Source organism: Equus quagga, unplaced genomic scaffold, assembly GCF_021613505.1.
Source record: "Equus quagga isolate Etosha38 unplaced genomic scaffold, UCLA_HA_Equagga_1.0 153_RagTag, whole genome shotgun sequence".
Taxonomy (NCBI): domain Eukaryota; kingdom Metazoa; phylum Chordata; class Mammalia; order Perissodactyla; family Equidae; genus Equus; species Equus quagga.
Window position 1 is genome coordinate 6,225,000 of NW_025796915.1, and position 23,617 is coordinate 6,248,616.

General features: G+C 53.6%; 1 protein-coding gene across 8 annotated transcripts in view; it reads left to right on the forward strand.

Moving 5' to 3' along the window:
* The first annotated feature begins 753 nt into the window (after positions 1-753).
* The window catches only part of LOC124233061 (transducin-like enhancer protein 3), a 48,708-nt gene continuing 25,844 nt past the window's right edge, over positions 754-23,617 (forward strand). For 4 of the 8 annotated variants that reach the window (XM_046650113.1, XM_046650116.1, XM_046650115.1 and 1 more), the window contains exons 1-6: positions 754-883; positions 1,431-1,531; positions 2,046-2,109; positions 3,085-3,129; positions 21,312-21,374; positions 22,955-23,059. In XM_046650113.1, the coding sequence (XP_046506069.1) occupies positions 860-883; positions 1,431-1,531; positions 2,046-2,109; positions 3,085-3,129; positions 21,312-21,374; positions 22,955-23,059 (402 nt within the window). In that variant the 5' untranslated portion in view covers positions 754-859. The remainder of the gene's footprint in view (positions 884-1,430; positions 1,532-2,045; positions 2,110-3,084; positions 3,130-21,311; positions 21,375-22,954; positions 23,060-23,617) is intronic. The other 4 variants (XM_046650118.1, XM_046650120.1, XM_046650119.1 and 1 more) reach the window with 1 other exon arrangement.

Consider the following 23,617-nt stretch of genomic DNA (forward strand, 5'->3'; position numbering starts at 1 on the left):
TCTCCTCTCCAGCGCTCTCCTGCCTGCGCGCTCCGAGGCGGCGGTGGCGGCGCCGAGCGCTCCTCGCTGGGGACGCGGCGCTCGAGCTGGGAGCAGCGAGGACCCCTTTACGGAGGTTTCCTGTGCCCGCTGGAGTTAGGATGCCAGGGAGGTTGATTTGCACCTACTGAGCCCGGAGTTTCCTCGGCCCTGGGAAGGGCTTGCGGCGGCGGCGGCGGCGGCAGTAGCAGACGGAACAGCAGGCTCTCCTCTCCGAGGGGGGGCGTCGAAGCGCCCGCGCCTGGCTCCCGCCCTTACCCTCCGGCTCTCCTGCGGCCCCAAGCCGCCACCTCGGTGCCTGCCTCCTTCCTCCTTCTCGCCAAGAGCCGCGTCTGGGATCGGACCCGCGCGCCCCGGATGCTGGGGCTGCCCCGGCGCGCCCCTCTCCTGGCGCGACGCGCTGAGTGATCCGGCGGGGGCCCGCGCTCGCCCCAGGAGGGGCCCCCGGCCTCGGGACCCCGCGCCGGACCCGCCGGGGAGACGACGATGTCCGCGCAGCCCCCGGCTCTGACGCGCTCCACGCAGCCGGGGGAAGGCGGCCGGCCGCAGCCCGCCGAGCCCTAGGCGCACAAAGCCCGCGCCCGCCGCCCGGCCTCTGCGCCCGCCGACGACTTTACCGCCTGCTCCGCGGCTCTTTGTCTCCACTTGGGGCGGGCGCCCGACTCTGGGATTTCGCTGCGAGAGCGGGCTGGGGGGGCCGGGGGCGAGCTCTCGGTTTCCCGGCCGCCCCCCGCTCGGGCTTGGCTCCCCCCTCCCCCGCACCTCCCCGGCCCGAGCTCTCGGCGCTTCCACGCTCGCGGAATCACGACCCCTCCCTGCCATGTATCCGCAAGGCAGACATCCGGTGAGTAATTGCAACTCGGTTTATTTAAGCATCTATCATGGCAGGGTGAACGAGGCAGTTTATCTGGCACCTCCATTTTGCTTGTTGCTACCTTTATGGTGTGGGGTGTGTGTGTGCACGCACTCACACAAAGGGGATGGGGATGGGGCGGGCGCCGTTGAGAGAGGAGGTTAATTCCGCCGGAGTGGCGTGGGGGACTGCCTGTGTTCCAGTAGAGCTGTTTGTTTTCACGCTGCCCCCCGCCCCCTCTCCTAAGTCTCTCAACTCACCCGGCGTGTCTCCACCGCCCCCGTCTTACTTGGGAATGGGAGCCCCTTGGTGAAAGGGATGGGAGACCCGCGGCCAATAGGGAGAGATTGGGGCGCCCCCCTTTTCCCGCCCCATCGGGGAGCTGAGAAACTTGCTGGGAAGGTTCTGGGCTGAGGGTGGCCTCTCTGGTTGGGTAGGGGCGGGGGGAGGCCGGGGGAAGCCGCCGAGGGGCCCGGGCAGCTTGGAGCCGCGTCTGACGCCCCCGCCCCCTCCCCTGTCTTGTCTTCGCGGGCTCCAGGCTCCCCATCAACCCGGGCAGCCGGGATTTAAATTCACGGTGGCTGAGTCTTGTGACAGGATCAAAGACGAATTCCAGTTCCTGCAAGCTCAGTATCACAGGTAAGGCCGGTGGGGGCCGCCCTGGGCCTGGCGGGGAGGGGGCGTCCCCACTGGCGCTCCTGCCACCCCCCGCGGGGACGGAGGGGGCTCCCGACCCCGGGGCGGCGGGGCAGCCGGGGCCTCCGCCTTTTGTTTCCCCTTTCCGTGCGCGGCGCCTTAACCCTTTGCTGCCTGCAGCCTCCTGGCTCCCCGCGCCGCTCACAGGGGCCCCCGGGGTGGGGGTCGGTGTCGCCGACGGGCTCGCTGTGGGTCTGGGGGTCGCGGGCCTGCGTCAGGGTGCAGCCCCCGGCGGCTGCGATGCATCCACTTGCCCGGCCGCGGGAAGTTTCAAGTTGTTTCACTCCCCTCCCCGTGGCGGGGACCCGAGTCCTACTCCTCCCCGAGGCTCCGGGATAATGGGGTACCCCCGGGGGGGTGTCAGGGAAGTGGAAAATGGCTCCCCGAGGCCCTTCGGTTGGGGCCTCGGCGGAGGCTGCAAGCTCCAGGCCTGAGCCGGCTCCTCCTGCCCTCGCAGCCTCAAAGTGGAGTATGACAAGCTGGCGAACGAGAAGACAGAGATGCAGCGCCATTATGTGATGGTGAGAGGCGGCCCCGCGGGGCCGGAGGGGGTCTGGGGAGACTGGAGCTGGGTCCCCACCTCGGCCCGCCGCAGGGCAGCCCTGGGAGCGGGTGTAATCGGAGTGCCCTCCCACCCTGCCCCAGCCTCCCTTAGCCGGCCACTTGGAGGAGGGTGGATGAGAGGAGGAGCAGCAGGAGAAAGCCAAACCCCAGGCCAGCACTTCTACCCTGCCTTTGTGCCCCTCTGTTTTGAAGGTTCCCGAGGGCTGGTTGCCCTGTCTTGGCTAGTTAGATAGCATTGGATCAGCCCACGTCAGGACTGGATAAAAATCTCTCAGAGACCTCCTGGCAGCGTTGGGAAACTGTACAGCCCTTGGGTCTAGCCAGAGTGGGACGTAAGCCCTCTCCGCCTACCCCTTTCCTTCTCCAGGGTTTTCTGAGACTGGAGGAGCCTTTGAAAGTGCTCTGCCTCCACTCCCCTCCTCAGGGATCCCCCAACAGAGAATCTTGTCAGCCCTGGGGCAGTAGGTAGACTGTCTTCCCTTTTCCAATGTCTCTTCCAGCAAGTTTCAATCTTCTGTTTGTGAGAGGGCATGGAAGGCACTTAAGCGCAGCTCCCTACACTGCTTTGCACATAAGAGGCCTTCGACACGTTGCTAAATAACTCTCAGAGGACAAGAGGGTCCCAGTGTACACAGGATTCCCTGTTGAGCCCAAATCTTGTATAAACAGGATATATGGCACATGTGGTGCTTGTGGGAGGGAGAGCCTAGCTATTCTTACTCCTGTGTGTATAATGTTGTGTTGAGATGAGAAGAACACTTGCCCGCTGTCAGCTCTTAAGCCCCTCGATAGCTGGCTTTGGGGTTTGATTTAAACTTTTTAAGCAAATGTATCCTAAAAGTATGGTTTGGCCTGAACCTTCCCAGTAGCTGATTCTGGAAAATGAACAGATTTCTGTGTTGTCTGTTAACGGCAGCTCTTTTTACTTTTAGTACTATGAGATGTCCTATGGCTTGAACATTGAAATGCACAAGCAGGTAAGTGCTTTTCTCTTTAAAAAATGGGGCTCGTTTTTTAAAACTTACATAATACATGGATTTTGTATGGCCCCTCCTCTTTGAAAGTGAGCCTACTTCTGTTTCTCTTACTTCTTGAGGAGAATGGATCAGGTCCTTGAAATGCAGGGTCTGAGGCTTTGCTCATTTCTTGGTCGCGGTGAGTTTTTAGCGTTGAGCTTGTGAAATTAGTCGAGTCTTGGATCTTGGTGGAGGATAAGGGAGCAAAGGGAAAGTTGTACCTTCAAAATCTTCCTTATAAACTCCTGCAGCCCAGAGGTGGCAGGCTGCTTTCATCTATTTCAGTGTAAAATTCTCAAGAGGAAATGCAGGAGGGGTGTGCGTGTGTTTTGTGCTCACTCAAAAATGTGATGTTCTGCCTCGATAAGATTAAACTTCGAGAGTCTTAAACGCCAAGCTGAGCTGTCAAAATTTAAGGGAACTAGTGACTAACTGCTTAAAAACGTAAAGTCGGAATGAAGTACAACCCCAGTGCCTTCCAGTCCTAAGGCAGCTTTCTCCTGCTATCTGAGTCTGAAGGCAGCTGCGTTCCCATTTCACAGAGAGGAAGCTGAAGCTGAGGGGTGAAGGAACTTGCCTGGGGACAGCCTAGCCGGGACTTTTGAGATGGCTGGGAGTTGAGCTCAGCTTTGAAATCCTGAAGTCAAACCAGTTTAGCTGGTGTGGTGGTGTTTGATGGATCTGTAAACTACCTGCTATTGTCAGTGCTCTAATAACAGTATCCCTCAAACCAAGCAAATACAAACACCCTTTATCTCGGTGCCTATCAGTAACTAGTCCGGGTGCTAGGCTGGGCTGTGGGAGAGGCCTGTTTGTGTGTTTGTGTTCCGAGGAGAGGCTGCCTGTAATTTGGCTTGGCCGGCGATTAGAGTTGACTTGGCACGTATAAATGGTGCAGACCGGTTGTTCTTTTTAACAATTGGTGTTCTTGAAATCTCAGAAGGCTGTTGACTCATTCTAGCCCTTGGTGACCGTGACTTGAATGGGTTTTCTGCTCTAAATTAACAGTCGTTTACAAGGTTTAAATTTTGCTCTTTAAGGGGGCAGGACCCAGGGCAGGTGAGAAGGGCAGGTGACCCCCTGGAATGCTTGTCGGCTCTTGCCCGCTCCATTGGTTTCGTAGAGAGCCTTTTGAACGTGTGGTTTCCTTTGCCCTCCTGGAGGGAGCCCCAGTGTTGAGTGAAGGGCAGCCAGAAAGGAGCCTGAGGGTGTTGAGCAATGTGGGAAGCCAGCTTGTGGCTTCCTGAGGGATTAGCTCCTTAGGAAGGCACATGAAGGCTACCAGGTTTTTACTTCTTGAGCCACAGAAATCACAAACAGACGCTGCTTTGTACGTAAGGATGTTTCTCCTTGGGAGAACGGACTAGATAGAGACAGGTTCTGCCCACCTTTAGGTGGAACTGACTGGGTCTGACTCGTCCAGTAAGAATGCATGAAGTGCAGCTGGGGTCCCAGGTGTTCAAGGACCTTGGGGTGTTATGCAAGGTGCCACCTCCTCCCTTTATCCACCCCCCCCCCTTTTTTTCTCAGCACTTAGTATCTTGGGTGTGTTTAAAGAGGGTAATTGCACCAGGTTTAAAATTTATAGCAGCAGTTATTCTAAGAGCTTCGTAATTAAGGTATAATATGTCGTTGCATGTTGAGGTTTGCATGGGTGGTGTTCCCCCTGTCTGTGAGTGGATGGTTCTTTGGCACAAAGAATGCACCTTGGTGGAGCAAAGCTGTTCCCGGAATCCTGGGGACACTCTGAACCCAGTAAGAGTTAACCATCTTAACGCATTTGGTGGTGGGGTTTGCATCAAGAGCAGCTGTGTGCATCTGGGACTTCTGGCTGTTCCCCAAACAGGGTTCTTAGGGGGAGAATGCCTGAGGTTTGGCTACATCGTCTCATTTAATCCTCTCAGCTGCCAGAGGCAGATAAATGGATTCTTTGCCCCCTTTTTATAGGCGAGGAAACTGAGGCTTCAGAGAGGCCAGGAGGGCGGAGCTGGCACTCAAACCCCAGCCTCTGGATTCCCAAACTGGGCGCTTCACCTCACATGCCACTCACCTTTGCCTTCCAGCCTCAGCTCCCGCCTGCTTCCCGGCATGCAAGTGTGTGCTCCCAGCGAGGTGCCTTTGCAGGGTTTATGGCAATCTCTGAGTTGGGTGAAATCGCCCTGTGGCTGTGTAGGAACAAAGAGGCAAGGAGGTGAAGAAACCTTCGCTCAGAAATGCAACCCTGACCTAATGGGGCTGTCCACGCCCTGGGCTGGCGAGGGTTCTGCAGCAGAAAACCCGGCCACTAATTGCAACGTGGGTCTTGGGTGCATTTGGCGGATGGTGGTTAGGCCTGAGCAAACAAGTTTATCAGCTGACCTGTTTAGCGGTTGACTGGTGTTTTATCTGCACACACAATCAAGTGACTGGAGTGCTTGAATTATTCATGCAGTGTCCTGCCCTCTAGACTTGACTGTTCGTGTGATTACATCTGCCTGGAACAAACAGGCTGGATTCTTCATCTTTAAGCTTGGGTGGGGGTGGGGACTGTCTGTACATTTATGTAATAGATGATCTCCAGAGCCAGCACCTTGAGAAGTGTGGCAGTCCTCAGCCTGCACACACACTCAGACACACACATGCACATTCTCTTACCACCACCACTACAACCATGTATTTTATAAAAAGCCCATCTTTGTTGGCTCTCTGGGAAATACTTATTAGTTGGGAACCTCAGGTTCTGCCAGATGGGCCCAAGGATTGAGAGAGGGCAGCTGATGGGGTATCCAGTCCATTTTTATTTTACCCAGAGGTTAAACTCAGTGTGGCTGGCTCTCTTCCTGGTTGTTTCTCTAGCTCTCTCTCATTCTTTTTCCAAGCTGTCGAATCCCAGAGAAGTAATAAATGGTTTCTCCTCCTCCTCTTCTGCCTCCCTCCCTAATTATGGTAAAGCAAGGATTGCAGAATCACGGTTCTGGCCCGAGACGTCAGACGTCACCCACCTCTTCAAGCCCCTGCTTCCAGGCAGAGTGCCGGGTGATTCTCTGAGGCCGGGGAGGCCCCGATGGCTGGCCAGCTACCTCATCAGTCCCCATCTTGTTCCTGCAGAGGCTTTCCAATGTCAGCCACAAATCACAAAGCCAGCTTACAAGCAAGCGCTTCAGACCAACGGTTGTGTGTGGGTTTGAGGTACTGATGCTATGGGAAGCTGGCTCAAGCCATCTTTTCACCCTTCGGCCATGAGCACCGAGATTTTGAAAGAGGACTTGAGGTTTGGTTTGGGGACAGTGTCATGCCAACACTTTACTGTCACCTTTTTCTGTAAACCCAGCAACTTTTCCTCCTGGAACCGAGAGTCCTTTGACTTCTCATCCAAACCTTTCAAGTTACCGATGAGGACAATGAGTCTCAGAGATGGGAGCTGATGTTTCCAGAGGCATATAGTCTTGTGATAGTGGCATAGCTGCTACCAGCCTTTCCTCCCAACCCCAGGTCTCTTTTCAGCAAGACTCAAGACTTGAAGAGTGCTCGTTTACTAACTAATCATGCTCTGTCTCTTTAATGACAGTTGCCTCTTTCTGTGTTATCATCTCAAGAGGCTGAGGCTACAAACCTGGCTACACCAAAGTCCAAAGTCCCCCAGTCCCTATCAGCTGAGCTCTCTTTGCCCGTCGTCCTCTTCCGAATTGCTGGCTATTTGCACAACTACTGATTTGATGTGTATAGTAGTATACAGGATATGTGACTAGCAATCCCAGAGATACGGTGCACAGGTGAGCAAAAGTGGTAAAAACCTGTCACCATTTTCCCCTGAGGATACAGAAAGCCATGGGGTGGCCGTGAACACAGGACTGAAGAGGGAGATGGGACATCTCCATTTGTCACCACCCCCCGCCCCGCCCCGGGGTGTTCTCACCTAAGTAATAAGGGGCTTGGACTGGAAGATCTCTAGGTACAACTGCTTGAAGTTCTGTGACCATCGAGAAGGTGCAAGTGGCTAGAGGGAGCCAGCAGGTGGCGAGGTTACAGTGACCCTGCCAGGAGTTGAGTCTGTCTTGGAAGGGAGAAGGTGGGAACCACTCTCCAAGTGGAAGAGGGGACACTCGTCCTTAGAGTAGGGCGGTGCCTGTTTGGTGTCTGGGTTGAGCTAAAAAGAAATTCCTTCGAGTATCATTTTTTGCCCAGAGTGCTGGCATCCAGGAACCCCTCTGTGTGCTGGTTTCCGTCTGACTTTTCCTGCCTCATCACTCTCCTCTGGAACGGTCTCCCCTCTACTCGTGCAGCTCCTCTCACTGTCCTGGGTACTGGCCTCGCTCAGCTTTGGGGTCTGCTGAGCTCAAAGCTCCCTTCACCCTGTCTTGTTCACCCAGGAAGAGCTCCCACCCTTCAGGACTGCCTTCCACCCAGCCTTCTCTGGACCCCTCTTCTTAATTGCTGATGGAGTTGACAGAGTTGGGGGCCATGTACATCTTCAGCTCTCTTCGTTCACGTACGCCTGATCACTGAAACGACCTGGGAGATGGGCACGTGGTCTCTTGTCCTTACTTATGGATCAGGAGACTGAGCCTGGGTGGGGACCTGGCTCCTAATTTAAAACTCTTTCCATGAGCTCTCTGGACCAGGACCCCCAGAGCACAGAGCTCTTCTTTCTCTCTCTTGATTCCTCCTTCCCCACCCAACACAGGAAGGGTCTAGTCTGTGTCAGAGGCCCTTCGTTTCCATTTTGTTGTAGGAATGAGTCAGTCAAGAAATGAATTCCCCTTTCCTTCCTGCACAGGAAAATGTTTTTCTATCCCATTTGTTTGTACAAAATACTGGGCCGCCAGGACACAAAGGCCAGATCTCAGTGGAGTTTCCCCGTGATCGGGCAGGCATGCCCGATGTCCCTTCTCGCAGCTCATTATCTCATTGTCCTAAGCATGGAGGATGCCCCTCTGCCAGTGCCCCTTCTCTGCAGGCAGCACGTGGTAGGTGCCCAGGAAACATGTTGGTTTTTCCTCACTCAGAATTGCCCGGCTTGTCAGAGGGTGGAATCCAACTCCCTGAGCCCTGTGAGTAGGAGGTGGGGGTTTAATTGTGGGCTGGCTATGGCTCTGCAGGCTTCCTCCTACGGCTCAGCATCCACTTTCTTCATCAGTAATACAAGGGCGTTGGACTCATTCCCAAAACGGTCATTAGGGGCCTGGGAGGTGCTGGGTGAGGGCCGGGGCTGGTCACACAGACGAGTAAGACACCATTCCCTCCATCTAAAGTCATTGCGATGCAGTGAGGTAAGTGCTAATGGCCGAGTGTCCCAGGAGGAGCACCCGGGACTGAGCGGCTTGTTCTTGCTGGAAAAGGGGAGCCGGGTGAGAGAAGACGACCCCGAAGGGCTGGCACTTGAGCCTCGTCTTAAAGGGCAGGCAGGGGTTTGTAGGCAGAAGCTGGCAGTGGGGGCTCCTCCACGGGGGACGGCGGCTCTTGGAAAGGCAGTGAGGTGTGTTCCGGAAGCCACAAGTCCACAAGTCTTCGGAATGATGCGGAGGGGGGCTCCGCTTGGGGAGTGAGGCGAGGTGGTGACATTTTGCAGCAAAGTGATCTCCAGGGCCTCTCAGCTCTCACACTCCCGACTCTGTGGCTCCTCCGGCCCCATATGGCTCTCCAGGGCTGGCCCGAGTCCATCTGCCGAGGTGGGGGTAGGGGACGCTCCACGCCGCAGTCTGTGGCCTCCCCCGCCTGCTTCCCCACCATAATGTGCTGGTTTGAACTTTATTCCCCAAAGTGGCATTGTCTCCATTCTCATATTGGTAATTCTGTAATGACTGGTTATGACCCTCCCCTCCCCCATATTTAATTCTCATCAGCCCAGCTCTCCACTTTGCTATTAATGATAGCAGCCAGCAAAATAGCTTTCAACATGCCATTGACAGTCTGGTTTAAGAGAGCACTTGAAGTAGTGCTAGACAGCTGAAAGCACCCATAATTGTGTACCAGAGTGAGAACTGCATGCTCAAGGGCCTTGTTTTTATATGCTTAAAGGGACAATATCTTGTTTTCAACAAATGCTCTCTGAGACTCACGGCCAAGATGCTTTCTTCCCTTCTCTCTTTGCTTTTCTCCCTTGGCTTTTTCTTTTCTTTCTTTCGCCTTTCAAAATACATGTTCCCTCTCAACTTGGGGCTAAGGAGAAACTCAGGGAGGGGGAATTTCCTGCCTCTGCATCAGTGAGGACTGTTGGCGGGTTTGTCGCTTTGAGGCACCCTCCATTGCAGACAGCAGACCGTGGGCCTGGGCCTCCCCTGAGGGTCCTTCGGCCCTGGCATTCTCAAGCAGGTAGTGGGGGAGTTGCAGTTCCTACTAAGGTTGTTTTTGAGTTCTTTTGTTTGCCAAGGATGTTGCACAGTCAGCTTGAGGATGGGGCAGATGGGCTTCCGAGCTGTCCCTGTGAATGTGGAGTAAAGCAGAGGCCACATTAGTGGAGGCCCCTGGGGGAGGGGTCCGCCAGTTGGAGAGTCAGATCCAAAGACCTCTAAGCCTGGTTCAAATCAGATTCTTGTGCAGAGGCCCCTCTGAAACCATGAGGGTGGGTAGTGCAGAGACTTACATTCTTAAGTGGGGGTTCATCCCAGTTTAGGGGGTTAAGCAGGAGTCCCATTTACTCAGCCCTGGAGATTTTCCCTGAGCGTGAACACCCCCTCCCCTTTGCCCTGGCCGACTTCATTACTCTGAAGGTGCGGCAGGCTGTCGGAAAGAGGCTCCTTCACCCGCTGTCACCAAAGCGCCCCTTTACCAATTGCGTCCTTCAAAGGGTGAAGAAGGAACCAAGTTCCCAGCATTGGGAAAGACCAGAAGTGGGGCTGAGAGGCCGGGGAAGCCCTCTCAGGGCCTGGAGTCTGGCTGCGGCCATTGCCCTGTCCTCTCAGAGGCTGGCTGTTCTTGGCGAAGACTGGGAGCAGGGATCGGCTTGGCTTGTCTGTGGGAGGCAGGTGGCCCCTCCAGTTATCCAGCATGTGAGTAACGCAGGCGGGGGTCTGGGGTCCTGGGGCAGCTGCCGCCACCACCACCACCACCACCAGATAATCCCAGGACAAGGCTTTTATTGAGGATAAAGAGTGAAAATTTTGATCTTCCAAACATTCTGGATTTTAATAATAGAGCCCTCCTGTACTGATAGCACTTGACTGTTGGCAAAGCAGATTAGGCCTTTTCATCTTGGGAACCTAGAATAAGGGGCCCGGGGTCCAGGAGACACAAACACCACAATGAAAGCCTCAGAGCAGGGCAGGAAAGGCCTGGGGTGTGAGGATGACCTGCATCCTTCCGGGGCCCTGGAGGGCTGTGTTCTTAAATTGGGGGTGGGCTGGGGCAGAGCGGGGTGGAATGACGAGGCCATGAGTCCCTGAGGGACAGGACCAGTTTGTATTCGCCGCGGTCTCTGAGCCCAGCACGGGGCTTGGCCCACTCTGGGGGCACAGTGTGCACTTTGTGGGGCACTCGAGGGCTATGCCCCAGTTTGGTGTTCTCCCTGACTCTGTATAGTATTATGGACTTTCTGGGAAGGATACAAGTCTTTCTCAGGTTGGCTGCAAAAGTCATGATTATAGAAAGAAATGTAAAAGTATCATAAAGCTTTGATTTAAAGTGTCTTTAATATAGCTTAGGCATTTTTTTGTGAGATGAGGAAAGGAGAGGCAGGAGGAAAGAGAGTTGGGAGGAAGGAGGATAAAGCGGAGAGGTGGGGGAATGGGGAATGAGGAAGAGAAGGTCAACCTGCTGAATTTGGATGAAGGAGGCGAACTGTAGCAGGAAGCAGGGGCGGTGGCTTGGAGGGTAAATTAGTGAACTCTGCTTGTCATGCCCTGGCAGGCTGTTTGGGCCCAGAGCTCCAAGAGTTATGGCCTTATCTCATTGCCCTTTTAAATCCTTGATAACCATTATTCACAGCTCTTCATCTGTTTTGTTTTTTTTTTTTAAATTGTGCGTAAGAACTGTATTAGCCCAATGGGAGAAGATGCTTTTTAGTTGGCACTGGAGTGCTACTCCGTCTTCCCCCAAATGCACCAGGAGTCCTTCCTGCAAGGCCTGCAGCACTGGGAACACTGCGGGCAGGGGAGGGGACTCTTCCTTCCCAGTTGGCCTGAAGGCTTTGGTTTTAGACTCCACCACCACCACCCAGCCAGGTGTGATGGAGGGCTGGGGGAGGAGGCCCTCTACCCACTCCCAAATACTCCCCTGGGGAGAGAGCCCTCAACACGCTGTCCTGACCCCATGTCTGAAACGGATCCTCATGAAGGGCATGCTTTGTGAGCTGGGGTGATTTCTGCTGGGGAAGAGGAAGACCGTTCAGTGTAGACTGGTGGGCGAGGGATGGGAGTCAGTCCTCGATAGGGTGGGGCTGGGGTGCAGGAACTATCAGACTGCTTTCCAGGAAGAGGTAGGCAGACTCACTGCGCCCGGGGGTGCTGCAGGTGGTACCCCAGGGTCTAGAGGGAGGGGAAAGCAGCCCGGTGGGAGTAGGGTGAGGGTGAGATCGCAGAGGGAGGCGGGGAGCCAGCCAGGACTGATGGGCCAGTAGGGGCTGTAGCTTCTCCTTACGCCGTCACTCTGGGAAGGAGGGAGGCCTTCCTCTGAGCTGTCACCAGTGCACAGGGCTGCAGTCCAGTTCTTATCTCGCCTTGCCTAAGAGCAGAAGTCCTAGGGAAAGGCTCTGGAGGAAGTGAGGTTGACGGTGCTGCCCTGTCTCCCACCCTCCTTCTGTAGCCTTATACCTCGTCCTGGAGGAACGGAGATCTCCATGAAGCCGGCTTGAAATGGGGAGAAGCATTAGAGCCCGCAAAGAGCTGCCTTGCCACGGCCAGGTGCCTCCCACTGTTGACTCGACACTGGCTTCTGTGTCACCTGGCACTTGTCTGTGACACCAAGGAGCCCAGCCTGGAGGAACTTCTTAAGGGGGGCTCTCTAGATCCTCCTCGTCTCTCTTAGCCTCTTTGGGTTTCTGTCTGTTCTCTCACTTGGGTCTTACTCCACTTCTCAAGAGACCCCCACCTGGCTCTCCCTCGCTGTCCCCCTGACCAAGCCCCTTTCTTCAACTCTGGTGATGCTGTAGGAACACTGGGCGTTTCCCAGGCCTTCTGGTGATGGGTGGGGTGGGTCCCTGGTAAGCCTGTTTTTACTACACCTTTTTGTCAGTGGATTCAGAGTTTCTCCATCAGAAGTCAACTGGTTCTGAAAGGGGGATCTTGAGAAGTTAGATCAGAGCTCCAGGAGTGGGGAGGTGGTATGTCCTGGTGGCTAAGAGACAGGCTTGGAGGTCAGACAAACTTGGGTTTGAATCCTAGGTCAAGACTTACTGACTCTGTGACTTGGGGCAGACTCTGAGCTCTGGGAACTTCCGTTTGTAATGCGGATGATAATGACACCCACCTATTAGAGCAGTGCTGTCCCGTGAACTCACTCCGGTTGTGGAAACGTGTATTTTACTGTCCAGTATAGAAGCCACCAGCCAGATGTGGCTACTGAGCACTTGAAGTGTGGCTCCCGTGGCTGAGGGACTGAGTTATAAATGGAATTTTAAGTGACGTTAGTTAGCCGTACATGGCTGGTGGGTTCATATCTTGGACTGTGGTTATAGGGAGCGTTAGGAGGATTATATGAGGTGACCCATATTAACTCTTAGCACAGTACCCACTGTGCGTACAGGAGGACCTAGCAAGGTATTCTCACAGTGGGACAGAGTCCCCAAAGTTGCCAGGGCCTCAGAGAGCGAGGACAGGATCTTGGTGTTGTGTGTGTTGTAAGACTTCCCAGGGCCCCTTCTCCTTTGTTGCTTGCCGGCTCCGCGTCCCAGCCCTGCAGAGGGGGCGTCATGAGCACCACCTGACAGACAGGAACGCTGACATGTACCGAGGTTAGTGACTCGCTTGTGGTGTCACGGTGGACTGGGGCGGGTTTAGAACTGGAAACCAGGGCGCTTTCACTTGTGGACCGAGGATCTTTATCCACGTGCCATATCAAGGTGTGGTCTTTTGTGGTCTCCCCACATGTCCAACCCCCAGACCCACCTGTACTGCAGGGGTTTGATTCCAGTTCTGGGAAGTCCCCAGACAAAGCCTTTCAGAGTTCAGTAAAATGTGAGCGTCGGTGATGCGCAGATCAGGGTTTTTCCGCCTGGGCACTACTGACATTTGGGGCTGGAGAGTTCTTTGTGGTGAGGCTGGCCTGGGCATCCTAGGATGTTTGGCAGCATCCCTGGCCTCTTTCCCCTAGTTGTCAGTAGCACCACTCCAGTTGTGACACCCAAAAATTTCACCAGACATTGCCTAATGTCCCCTGGGGAGCAAAATCGCCCCTGGTTGAGAACTCTTGATGTAGGGGGAAGAATTCTGGCTCTAGAGCTGGGAGACTTGGTTGCCACTGTCTTGCTCTGTGACCTAGGCAGCTCCTTGCCCTCCCTGGGCCTCATTTCCTCATCTGTAAAAGGAGATGTTGAACACGATGGTGGTTTGGGAGGAGGTCAGTTGGAGAGGGAGCCGATCATATAAACAAGCCGATCATATAAACAGATAACGAATCTTGATTTTTATGGCCTATGAAATGCCACCACTCCTGCCATCCTTGTCTGAGGAGAGAGGACTCTGACCCTTCTAATCTAAGGAGGGGACATGCTCTTTGGTTGTGAACTCGGTGGTGGGTGGATAACATGGGGCTCTGTTTCTGCCCGAAGTCTGCCTGTCCCCTCCCCTGACACCTCATTTTCCCTTCCTGCCGCCCAGGTTTTCCAGAGCACCCCTGTCCGTAAGTCATAGCCAGTATTTCATTTGTAGCACTGACCTTATGGGGAGACCCCCAAAATTTAATGAGCTGCTTCTGCAAGGGTAATGTGACTTTTACAGCCTGTTGAAGGGTGAGGGGAGATTTGCATAATGTTCCAAGGGGGATTAGGTGGGGGGGGGTTGCCATGGCAACCTCCTGGGGATGAATTGAGAATTCTCCCTCCTGGCAGGAGTTGGCCAGTGGAGTCTGGGAAGGTTGGGGAGGGGGCAGGGGGTTATCTGAGGGGAGGGAGGGCTGGAAGGGTGGCTGAGCCAGGGATGAATGGGCAGTGCTGGGGGAAGGTGTAATCTGAAAAGGCTTTCCCTGTTCTGTCTACACAAGCAAGCTCTTTGAGAGCCGTTCCCTGGAGTGGGGGTGGGAGGCGAGCAGAGTTTAATGTGTTTGGGAACCAAGAAATTAAAGTGAACAAATATTTAAAGATTATTGGATCTTGTTAACAGGAAGCCCGGTGGATGGAAACTGAGAGTCTGAAAAATGAAAGTGTTAGAATCTTAGAGCCAAGGAGGAACTTGGCTGTCATCTAGGCCCAGGTCCCTCCCATGAGTGGTGTTTACCCGTTTCCCTGTTGGGTTGCCACTGAATGCTTCCGAGGGTGGGACACTCACTTGCACACGGCACCTAATTCAGAACTCTGGTTATTGTACTGGACCCGAATCTGCCTCTGCCGTGTAACGGAAACTGAGGCCAAAGTGCAGGACGTACCTGGGCCTGGAGTGCAGGTCTCGAGGCTTGGCGTTGCCAGCTCTTTCCGGGGTCAGTGGCCTAGATGCTTCCTCTTCCCCCACCTCCGCCACTCCCCCCTTCCTCTCTCAGCCCCACCATTCCCAATTCCCTTACTCCCTAGACTTTTGGCGGGAAATGTCTGAGATTTCTTGGGGGGACCAGAGAAAGGGAAGGCTTAATTCCTTTCAGGGAAGTGTGTGGAAGGGTCACGCCACAGCCTCAGCTCCCAGACTCCCTTGCCTTTCACGGGGCCTAGCTGGGTAAGGGCGAGTGCATTGTCCCCTGCCTGCCATCCTTACCCTGTGTGAAGGGCGTAGGGGCGAGTGTGTGGAATGTCCATCACAGCTGGCCCCAGCCAGCATCCCATTCCCTCCAGGAGACAGATCCTCAGGGTCACGCCAGGGCTGGGCCTTTTCTTGTACCTTCCGGCATAAAGAATTTTCAGCAGGCTTCCTTGGAAGCATAAATATTTGATGGTGTCGTAGTTATATATAATTTGATCAATATGTCAGTGCTAAAAGGGCCTTTAAGGAGGCTCACCTCTCACTGAGTGAGCTGTGATGGAAACCTCCCCAGCCCCGCCAGGAGCAGGGGTTATTATCTCCCTCGGCTGGTAAGTGGACCATTTATTTGTCCCCTTCTTAAAGACACTATGGTGCTGCTTTCCCGGAGAGCCGGTAAGGGGACGAGGTGGGCCTGGGAACCCCATGCAGGCTTTTGCCGGAGGTCCCTGTCCCTGGACTTCCCTCCCACGAGCAATAAAATACCCACTTGCTTTGTTTCAGTGCTCTCCGAGTTTGGTCTGAGGAGAAACTGCCTGGCAAGGAATTTCATCTTGTAGTGCAATAATTGAGGGCCTATCAATTTAGAATTGCCTAGGAAATGCAATGGGATATTTTAAGTTGAAATTGCCTGGACACATTGTTCCGGAATCTTCCAATATTTGATTGCTGGGAGATGGTGGCGCCCGGCTGCTGGAGCCTCCTCCTTCTGCACAGCCCCCAGCGTCTCCCTGTGCCCCTGTGATTTTAATTCAAGATGAAGCAGACTCTCTGAATACCCTAGCACTTGAGTCAGAGAACCAGGTAAAACCTGATTAAAATTCAAGAACCCTAGAACGCCTGAGTCTCCACCCAAACACGTGGTTCTAGAGGAGTCACCTGAGGCCCAGCCAGCAGGACGTCTTTCCAGAGGTCACATGGCCTGGCAGGGACAGAGCTGGGTCGAGCACCACCATTTCTTCATGACTTTGGGGTGTGGCTCGTGTTTCACATAGGCAGGCCTCCTTCCCTCGTCTCATTTCTCTCACTGACATCCACACATGAGTCTCCAGGTTCACAACACACGGCTCTTTCCAAGACCATGCCCTGATTGTCCCAGGAAGAAATCCTTGTAGACGTGAAACTAGGAGCCTAGTAGCGGCCCCTTGACTATCTCACAGATGTGGAATTGCTGTTACTTCCCACTAAACAAAATGGCGTGAAGAGCCCTTGCTTGGCCGTCTTTAGTGTGCCGCCACTCTTGTCTTGTGAATCACAGAACCCGGACAGTAGGTGCTTGACACTTACAGATAGGACATCCCCACTCTGGCCTGCTCTGATGGTTGTGTGCACTTTTGCTAATGGACACATTTGAATGGTTTGTGCTATGAAGACTGAACCTCAGGACTGAGCCCCAGCCTGCCCCGGCCAGCCCACCACCCTACGTCCATCCACATCTCAAGGTGGCTTGCCTCTTCTCTGCTTGTCGTTGACGCTCGTGCCATGCTCTGTTTCGCTGAGCTTTATGGAGGAAATAATATGTCACAGAGCAATTCAGGAATGTTTAGCATTCTTAAAACTCTAAATGATGACTCCTGGATCTCATATGTTATATCCAGTCCGTCCCTCCATTTTGCAGACAACAAAACGGAAGACCAGGAGGGAAGTGCTCTTCCCAAAGCCACACAGCCAGATGGAGGCAGAGCTGGGAGTAGAAGCCAGGGCATTGCTGTGTGACTTTGGGTCATAACATGCTCTTTAAAGTGGCAGATTTCTCCCTCTCCTTGTTTTTGTTTGGCTGAGCTTAAAATGGAGTGTGCATTCTCAAGAGCTGACGGCAGCGTAAAACCAAGTAGCGGACAGACCGTCTGGTGGAAGTGGCTGTCAACTGAGTCTTGAGCAGTCAGCTGAATTTTTTAAAAAAGGGCCAACAAGTGGCTGAGTGCTGAAGGCCAGGAGCAGGAGGTTGCTGGGGGTGAGGACCGAGAGCAGATTCCATCTCCCTTAATTCAGTGTCCTGGGTCAGAGGCCCAAGGATGGTAAGTTGCAGCAAATGTGAGTGCCAGAATGTTTTTAGAGAAATACCCTTTTTGGAATGCTCAAGTACCCTCGGTTTACAGCAAGATGTTTGGAGGTCCTACTTTAATGAGGAGATGATCATGCAAATGGGAGCTACTAAGGCGCGTTGAGCAGATTGCTCTTTGGGAAATTACACTTGCCCCCCTACTATCTTGTTTTCCGTCATTTATTTGCCTAACAATCTCGACAGAGACGCAGGGCAGATGTTACCCCCAGCGCCCAGTTGGGAGCGCAGATTCTGAATTTTGCAGAATCTCTCTGCACGTTTCTCTGAACTGCCTCTCTGTCTGTGTCTAGTAGATTAATTCCTTCCAAGGAACAATGTTTTTCCACCAGCAAAGCCGCCTTCTTTGAACCACACTTGAAAAGAAACTTTCAAAGGCAGCAACAGGCTCCCCAAACACCTTTTTTCCAAAGGAAGCCGCCTTCCTGCTGCCCGGCACCCCCTCCTCTCGGGTTTGTGTCTGAGGATCTGGCTCACAGGTGGTGGCTTTGTGTGACCGAGATGGAGGGAAGGATGGAGGTCAGCCTCATGGACCACGTCTGCCTTATTGATAACCGTGCCCTGAATCGCCAAAAGGAGTTTTCCAATGTATGATCTAGTTCCAATTTGTGATTTGTGACTTGTCCCGATTGTCGAAGTCACACGTCTTGATTTTTTTTTTTCTTCCTTTCTTGGAACTGATGTTTAGAGCTTGTTTGAGTTGGATCAAATGCTGTTTTAACAGCTGTTCTAATCGGAAATGCTGTCAATTATTAACCCTGACAGTAGTTTTTCTTTCAAAAATACTTCTAAGCTCTCTCAGAATGTCAAAATGTGGCTGTTTGGTAGGAAATTGTTTAGTGAAGTTGCTTAATTTCTGAGCATCAGTTTCCCCATCTGAAAAGTGGAGATTTTAGTACGCACCTCCCCTTTGGGTTTACTGAGAGCTCACATATGTGAAATGCTTGGAACAGCTGGGTCGGCGGATGTTAGCCATTATTATTATTGTTGTTGTTAAGAGTGGTTCTGTCCGGTCAACTTCCTATTTCCAGGAGCTCCTCCCGCAATCACCACCCTCACAAAAATAAACATTAAAAAAAGACTTTAAGTGACCAGTTTTCCTGTTCCTTCTCTGACTCACCAGCGTGTCCTGAGCCTGTTCTCAGGGTTGGTGGCCAGCGTAGAGAGGGGTGGCACTCAGTCCCTGCTTCCACTTTTGAGGGGCGTGCTGCTCAGCAGCAGGCGATGGCTTGCCCCTGGGAGGGATGGGATTTGCATGCTCTCTCTGCCCCCACTTCCCCCCAGAAAAAAACCCAGATCCAAAGACAGGGAAGCCCTGGTTTACTATAAAAGCTCCTCGAGTGTAAACCCCTCTCCCCTCTCCCCCTCCCCCCGCCATAACCCTGTCTCCTGGTATGCCCTAGTCCTTCCTGCCGCTCACCAAGGCCTCTCTTCATTGGGTTTAGGCCCCAGGAGGGAGCCTGAATGTGAATACCCAGGTCTCCAGAATGTTCCATAGCCATGTGGAGCCTTCTGATGGCCCTCAGTTGATGTTTCTTGTCTTGGGAGGTGGTGAAGGAGGCAGGAACTGCTTTCAGTGGGGTGGAAGGGTGGGACTGAGGGAACTCGCTCTGAGCCACCCAGGGGGCTTCTGAGCAGCCCAGCCCATGGTCCCCTGGTGGCCTGCATGCCTGCATGGAATCCTGGCGGATCCCTTTTCCTCACAACCAGAGGATGCTGGGCTCCGGACCAGGCCTGCGGGAAGATCCCACCTAGGGGAAGCCTCTGGCCACGGTTGCTGCAGGGTGTGGGGAAGGGAAAGGTCGCTACTTTTCACTTTTTCCCTTTGACTACCAAGACCCTGACACTTGACCTATTTGCTAGAGGAAGTAGCAACAGCTGGGAACCCTTTTGTAACCCTCCACCCCAGAGATAGTGAGAACTGTAGTTGCTAAGTAGGCTGGAGTGACCGGGAAGGTGCGGGGCCTGCCACCTGCCCTCCCGGCTGTGGGGAGGGGCCAGCAGCCAGGGGCCCACCGAGTTGGCTGTGGTCGGTCTGGCTTGACCACACCACCTCGCTCTATTGGCGAAGCTTGGACTGATGCCCACCCCACCTCCCAGTTGTCTGTCCACACTCAGTTCGCCACGGCCCCTCCCACGATGCTGCCCCGACGGCGGCAGGCCCAGATCCGTGCCCAGGGGTACACTGCGTTATGAAGAGTCAAAAAATAGATGCAGGGAAGCTGGTGGGATTCTTTTGGCTAAACATTTTTTGACCACCTACTATGTGCCAGGCTCTGCTGAGGTGAGAGGCCTTGAACCAATGCGCTTCCCTGAGCAGTGAAGCTGGTTTATTTAGTTTATTTCTGGTTTTTGTTTTTAATATATCTTTCTATTATTTGGCACATAAACATGTGACAGTTGAGTGACCGCGTTGTTCTCTGCAGGTTTGGACTAGGATGCAAACTAGCTGATTGTTTCTAGAACTGCTGCCATATACAACCCTGACTCTTATATTTCATTCCCCTTCCCCACTATTGATCAATTTGGGGGAGGAAAAAATGAACAGAAATGAGAAAGGACCCTATTTTGGAGTAGAACTCTTCCCCCTTACCTAGAGGAGTAATTTATACAATAATTAATCTTCCCTGGTTTCTTACAGTATGAATGGCGGGCTAGTGGGTGGAGGCCCAGGGAGCTGCTGAGAGCCCTGCACTGCACAACCAGCCCACACAACGAAGAATTATCTGGCCCCAAATGTCAGTAGCACTGAGGCTGACAAACCTGGATGTACCGTGTCCTTGCTGGAGCATCCCCAAGATGTGTGCATGTGGGTCTCAGCCTGGGGTGATTGTCCCCTCCCTCCTGGGAGTTTGGAAGTGTTGGGGGTACGAGGGACAGTCTTTCACACCAAAGAATTGTCCCAAGTGCCTGTGGTCGGAGAAACTGGACCTATTCCTAGGGATGCGGAATGTTCCAGGAGGGGAAAGCTGTCCCCATCCCCACCCAGCAGTCCCTGATGTAGTGGACAGGCCGTCTGTGTTGGAGCCCGCCGCTGCAGCCTGCAGCCCCGGAATGTCAGGCCACAAAAGTCCATCAGATTCCTAGTCGATGGCCTGTCTTCTTCACAAACCAGAGGCGTCCTCATCAGTGGCTTGTGGTTGGAGGGATGTGGGGGTACTGGCCCCAGGAGTTCTCCTGAGGCCCAGGGTCTGTTGGTAAGCCTTCAGACAGCATGGTTTTTATTTTAAGGGCACAGGGATTTCTCATCCAGAATCATTTGACATGCAGATGATCACAGGTTTTTTAAGGCTGTTGTCATGGTTTTGTCTCTGAAAGATTGCTGTGTACTGATGAGAGCATTGAAGCCAGCTCTGGGACCTCAGTCCCGGCGGCCACAGATTCAGAATGAGATAAGAAAAGCAATTCTGAGCCTTGTCTATCAGTGGTTCTAGGCCTTATTGTCTGGACTCAGTTAACCGTTTAGCACGACTCTTTTTTTCTTTTCTCTTTTTTTAGCCCCTCTTAGTCTGAGATCCTGGGGTTCACATAGGACATGAGTGGCAAAAACAGTTGGTGTTTCTCTAAATGTGATCTTTTCTGGGGTGTTAGGGGGTGAGGCGGAGAGCTGATCTGCTTTTCTACGATCAACATATGTGAAGGGCTAGGGATCCAGTGAGTTACCTCCTGAGCAGCTTCTTAGAGGAGGCCGTGCTTTACCCTAAAAACTGAAGCATTAGTGGTGGCGTTCAGGTGGGGTTGCACATGGCTGGGGGTGGGATTGGTCTGGTTGGGGGAGGCAGCAGAGACAAGGGGGGGGGGCGAGTGAGACCCTCTGTGCCACTTATCACTGCCTGTGCAGCTGGCCCCAGCTGCGTCCTGTCCTGTTTGTCTCAGCGCCTGTCTTGCTGTTGCCATCGGGCGCCACTGGGCACCTCACTGCGTTTCACTGTTGTAGTAGGTTTTACTGGGGTGTGCGGTGTGGGGGTTCTTGTTTTGCTTCGTTTTTAATTAGGGCTTCCGTCCAGAGGAGGCAAACTGTATTCTGAACCAAACATCTAGACCACCTCCGATAGGAAATTGGAGCTACGCAAAATGTAGGCAGCTTGGCTGGGGGGCGGATTGGAAGAGATTTTTGGATGCTGTGGGTTTAACGAGGCCCCCTGGGACGACGCCGACTGAGCGTGGACAGGATGGAGCCGGTCATAGGGTCTGTGGTCTGGGGCGAGTTTGCACTCCCACCTGTCAGGCATTTCGGCCACCTGATCTATGTGCCTGAGCTTCACGCAGCCTCTCTTCTTTTGCAGACAGAGATTGCGAAGAGACTGAACACAATTTTAGCACAGATCATGCCTTTCCTGTCACAAGAGGTAAGGCCTTTTACTGTGTCCGCCTTTTCTTTCCAAAGCAGCCCAGCGGCTGACCGGGTCCCACTGAGCCCACTCCTGTCCATTCCTACTGACTGAGGTTAACAACCTGGAGATTTGCAGAGCCTTCTCCAGCACACCAGAGGGACCATTTGCTTGTTCTTCTGGTAGAACTGGGTCTCTGCTGCGCAGACCAGGGAGGAGGGTCCTGGCCTGTGACGGGGCTAGCAGCAGGCAGTGGGAGCCTCTGCCCACTATGCCCCATCAAGCCAGCATTCCCAGCCTCACCTTCCCTGTGCCCCAACTTCCACACCTGGAAACATCTAGGAGCAAGGAAGCCTGGCCAGTCAGTGCCAAGGGCCAGAACCTCTAAGGGGACCCCAGTCCCCAGGACAGTGTCCTCGCCAGAGGCATGACCAGTCAGTCACATCACCTTCTCAGCACTTTCCAAGGGGCCCCCATCTGAGGCAGGGCTGGGCTAATGGGCGACATGAAAGAAGTGTCTCCAGGGAGGCTCCTCGTGCAGGGCAGACAGCTGGGCCGACTGAGGGGCCTGTTTCTGCCCAGTGCTCACTCCAGCTGGGCCAGGCCCTGCCCTCCACGTCCCCTCTATGGCTCAGGCCACCTCAGCTGCCTCCTGGAGTCCTGGGTCTCTGAGTCAGAGTAATGACCAGTAAATGATGGAATTCATGTAAAAACAGAATAGAGTGATGTCCTCACAGCTTACAGCCCAGTGGGCAGAGAGCTGTACACAAAACAGATGCTACCTCAAAGCTGAAGGCAATGAATGCACCAGAAAGAAATTTTTTTAAATAGACTTTATTTTTCAGAGTAATTTTAGGTTCACAGGAAAACTGAGTGGAAAGTGCAGGGATTTCCTACAGCCTCCCCTCCTAACAACATCCTGCACCAGAGTGGGCCATTTGTTACAGTTGCTGAACCCACACTGACACTCGTTATCGCCTGAAGTCCACAGTTTATATTAGGGTCCGCCTTGCCACTTTTTCTCTCTCTTTCTAATCTGTCTGGGCACATACTTTTTTGTTTGCTTACTCTCTACTTAGATAGATAGAGATGAGTATATACAGATACACATACTTTTCTTCTGAACCACTCGAATGTCACTTGCAGACATCCTCACAACCCACCCCTCACCACTCTCACCATGTCTCCTAAAACGGGCGGCTCTCCCGCGTGACTCCAGTGTTGTTAGCGCATTCAGAAAGCTCATCCTCAGTCAGGAGTGTCCTCTGATCCTCAGCTCATATTCAGATGCATGGAAGGAAGCTTTTTTGTATGTGTGATAGAGGAAGGCGCTTGACTAATAGCTGTCTTTTGGCTCATTTATATTTTAATTCAGAGGAAGTTTTGATTACAAAAGGAATACATGCTTATTGCAAAGGGCTTAAAGAAGAAAGTAAAAATGCCCCGTCCCCATCCCACTTGTGTCCTGCTCTGGTTGGGTCACCCTCTTGGCCCCCTTTTGCCTTCTCTGGGGGGTTCTGACTGCCTGCCCGGAGCAGCACTCCCTGTGCCTCCCCAGGGAGGGTGGCCTCTTCTGACCCTTGCCCTGTTCCCTCCAGCACCAGCAGCAGGTGGCGCAGGCGGTGGAACGTGCCAAGCAGGTCACCATGACGGAGCTGAACGCCATCATCGGGGTACGTGGACTCCCCAGTCTGCCTTTCACCGTGTGTATAGCCCTTTTATTCCTCTCATTTGCCACAACCAGAGATCGACCCTGACCTTAGCTGGCCTCAAAGAATGGCGGCCCCAGGGTCCCGGCTTCCCCGAACATCTCATGGGCTTGGGACCATTTGGGGCTCTCTCCCCCTTGGCTCCCCAAGCGCCTCTCGGTCCCCTAATTAAAGGGGTGCCCGACATGCCTCAAATCCAACTCTAAACTCATCAGCAGTGTCCTCCCCCAGCTTTTGGCATCCCCACAATTGAGAGTGGTCCTTGGGATCACCTTGGAGGTCATGCTGACTGACCAGGGTACTGGCCTCCTCGCGCCTCCCTGGGCGCCTGTCTGCTGTGTCCCCTCCCTGGCAAAGGTCTGCCCTTCTTTGGCCACCTGGGTTCAGAACGGTCTCTGCTGTACTGTTGATGTGAAACGTGCTGTGGAATCGGGTTTGGGCCTTGCTGTCCCATGCACTGAGCTGCCTGGCTGAGCATTCATCACAGGTCTTCCTGACCTTCTAGAAGCCCCGTCTCATCCGGGCACAGGGAGAAATATCCAAGAGTGCTTT